Consider the following 3032-nt stretch of genomic DNA (forward strand, 5'->3'; position numbering starts at 1 on the left):
AAAATTCAGAGACTGCCAGTCAGTGGATGTATATGCCTTTAATCCCAGCACTTGGGAGGCAGAGACAGGCGGATCTCTGTGAGTTCAAGGCCAGCCTGATCTACAGAGTGAGTTCCAGGACAGGCTCCAAAAACAACTGTCTCGAAAAACAAACAAGCAAACAACAACAACAAATCAGAGACTTAGATCTGTTTAAAAGAAAAAAAATATTCTGCTGTAAATGGCATACCTTAGATTCAAAGGCCTGAATAGGTTTGAAGTGAAGTGAATGATTTTAAAATGGCAGGGAGATGTGGGGTGCGGGTAGACGAGATGGCTCAGCAAGTGAAGGCACTTGCTACTAAGCCTGAGAAAGGAGTATAATCCGGGGATTCACACTGTGGAAGGAGAGAACTGATCCCCTCAACTTACTCTCTGACCTCCATACATGGGCCCCATGAAAAATAAGTATAATTTTTTAATGTGAGGGGGCTGGAGAGATGACTCGGTGATAAGCGCACTGGCTGGTTGGTCTCCCAAAGGATCCAGTTCAATTCCCGGCTCTCACATTGCAGCCCACAACCATCTCTAACTCCAGTTCCATGACATCCCATGCCCTCTTGGGCCTCCATGGGCATCAGACACACAAGTGGTACATAGATATGCTTACAGGCAAAACGCCCGTACACATAAAATTGAAAAACAAATTAAAGGTCTGTCAGGGGTCATGTGACATGGCTCAGTTGGTAACAGCACTTGCCACTGAGCCTAACAACCTGAGTTTGACCCCTGGGACCCACATGGTGGAACTAATTCTCCCAAATTGTCCCTGTGGTCTCCACAGCAAGCCACACACCATGGCATGAGGCAACAAAGTTGACACCCTAGCTATGCAGGAGGCTGGGCAAGAGGATCACAGATTTAAGGACAGCTGAGGTAAGATAATGAGACCTCCTCCAAATAAAAATTAACATGATTCTAGAGACCATAAAAGACATTTTATACTGAAAACAGTCGATCAGGAAGTTATTAAAAGTGCCAACATACATGTATCTAACAAATGAGCCTTAAATACGTGAAACAAAAACTTAACGAGTTCGTGGGAAATAGATGAGTCAGCCCAGGCTGAGGGGGCACATGCCTATGATCCTAGCGCAGGCAGGAGGATCTTTGGAGAAGAATAATCAGTAAGAGACTATACAGAATCCATTAGATAAGTCGACAGATAGATGATAGACAGGGTGTGTGCCTTTTATGGAATGTAAATTATACCTCAATAAAGATGTATTTAAATTTTTTGATTATTATCATTTTATGTGTATGAGGTTTTTGTCTGAATATGTGTGTGTGCCATGTACATGCAGTGCCTAAGGAAGCCAAAAGAAGACTGTTCCCACGGCACCAGAGCTGCCATGTTGGTGCTGGGAATGGAACCCAGGTCCTCTGGAAGAATACCTAGTGCTCTTAACCACTGAGCCATCTCTTCAGTTGCCAGCAGAGCAGTGTTTTTGTAAAGAGTTAAGTCCCATTTCTAAGTATTACAAAGTACACTTACATAATTTTTTCTTTTGTCTCTTCCTTTCTTCAAAAAGTGACACAGTGATTTGACACAGAGTGTTGACATTGCCATCGATGTTTTTTAGTGTTTCCGGCATGATTTCCATTTCTGCGACCCAGTGGTAGTAATCCTCAATATCAATCTCGGCCACCTCAGACAGAATGAAATCTTGAAGAGAGAAAGAAAACCATCTTACAGAAGAAACAACACAGTTATATCCATAGGGGCTTCTGGTATATACAACATGATTCCATTGGGGAATAGAGATATCTTGTGCTGCCCTGAGGCTTTTCTCTGTTAAGTAATTATACAGGAAGAGAACTGGAAGACCATAGAAGCCCTAATGTTAAATCAGCAAGTTAAGAGAATATCAGCCAGGTTAAAGCCCAGGGTTTGTTTCCCCCATTTGGCCCAGTCTTGTCTTCTTCATCTGGTTTAACTTCTTCCTCTGTCATTAACTTTCTTCCTTCCCTCGGAAACTATTAGACACTTACTCCATTCTTCCAGCCAGGACAACAGTTTGATGAGGATCCTTTCTCTCATATCAATCGTATTAATATATTCAGCTATCTTCTCTAAGAAAATCTTTCTCTTCTTTCTCTGGTTTGCTGTGAAGGAGCCCTTCCTCCCAGGGGATGAGCTGTCAATTGTGTAACGAGTCATTATCAGCTCCACTTTGTTCATTATTTGAATCAGCCGTGTAAGAATATCCTATAAAAAGGAGGAATAATAATTAGTTTGTGTGGTGGTTTGAATAAAAGGGTCCCCATAGGTCCATAAGGAGAGGCAGTGTAGAAGATGTGGCCTTGTTAGAGTAGGTGTGGCTTTGTTGGAGGAAGAGCATCACTAGGGAGCGGGCTTTGAGGCCTCAGAAGCTCAAGCCAGGCCTAGTATGTCTCTGTCTCTTCCTACTTCCTGTGAATTCAGAGGCAGAACTCTCAGGGGCCTCTCCAGCACCAAGTCTGCCTGTGCCACCATACTTCCTGCCATGATGACAATGAAATAAATCTCTGCACCCAACTAAACGTTTTCCTTTATAAGAGTTGCTGTGGTCATCCTGTCTCGTCACAGCAATAGAAACCCTAACAAAGAAAGAAGTTGGTACCAGGGACTCAGCTATTGCTGTGATAGGCCTGGTTATACTTTTATTTAGAGGAATGTAGATGGGGGCTTGGAACTAGAAAAGCAGTTGAACACTTTAAGTAGGTTTGATGGGCCATACTAGTGGGAGCATGGAAGACAGTGGTGCTGCGGGTGATTTGAACTGTGGGGGTCTAGTTCAAGAGATTTCAGAGAAGAATTTTGGTATGTTTCCTAGAGCTTGTTCTTATGATATTTTGGTGAAGAATGTGGTTGGTTTTTGCTCTTATCCAAAGCGTTTACCTGAGGCTAAAGGGAAGAGATTTGGACTAATTCCACTAGCAGAGGAATTCTTTTGTTTTGATTTGTTTTCTCACACTCAATTTAAAAATCTTTTTTTTTTTTTTTTTTTTTT

The 3032-nt window shown here is 42.4% G+C and overlaps 1 protein-coding gene across 1 annotated transcript in view; it reads right to left on the bottom strand.

The window, feature by feature from the left end:
• The window catches only part of Fam186a (family with sequence similarity 186 member A), a 61381-nt gene that overhangs the window by 31770 nt on the left and 26579 nt on the right, over window positions 1–3032 (bottom strand). Inside the window, exons 3-4 of the mRNA XM_050122494.1 lie at window positions 2032–2248; window positions 1535–1705 (exon numbers count right to left, since the gene is read on the bottom strand). Of these exons, the coding sequence (XP_049978451.1) occupies window positions 1535–1705; window positions 2032–2248 (388 nt within the window). The remainder of the gene's footprint in view (window positions 1–1534; window positions 1706–2031; window positions 2249–3032) is intronic.

This window comes from Alexandromys fortis, unplaced genomic scaffold, assembly GCF_014885135.2.
Source record: "Alexandromys fortis isolate MF-2015 unplaced genomic scaffold, M_Fortis_MF-2015_v1.1 scaffold_216, whole genome shotgun sequence".
Classification (NCBI taxonomy): domain Eukaryota; kingdom Metazoa; phylum Chordata; class Mammalia; order Rodentia; family Cricetidae; genus Alexandromys; species Alexandromys fortis.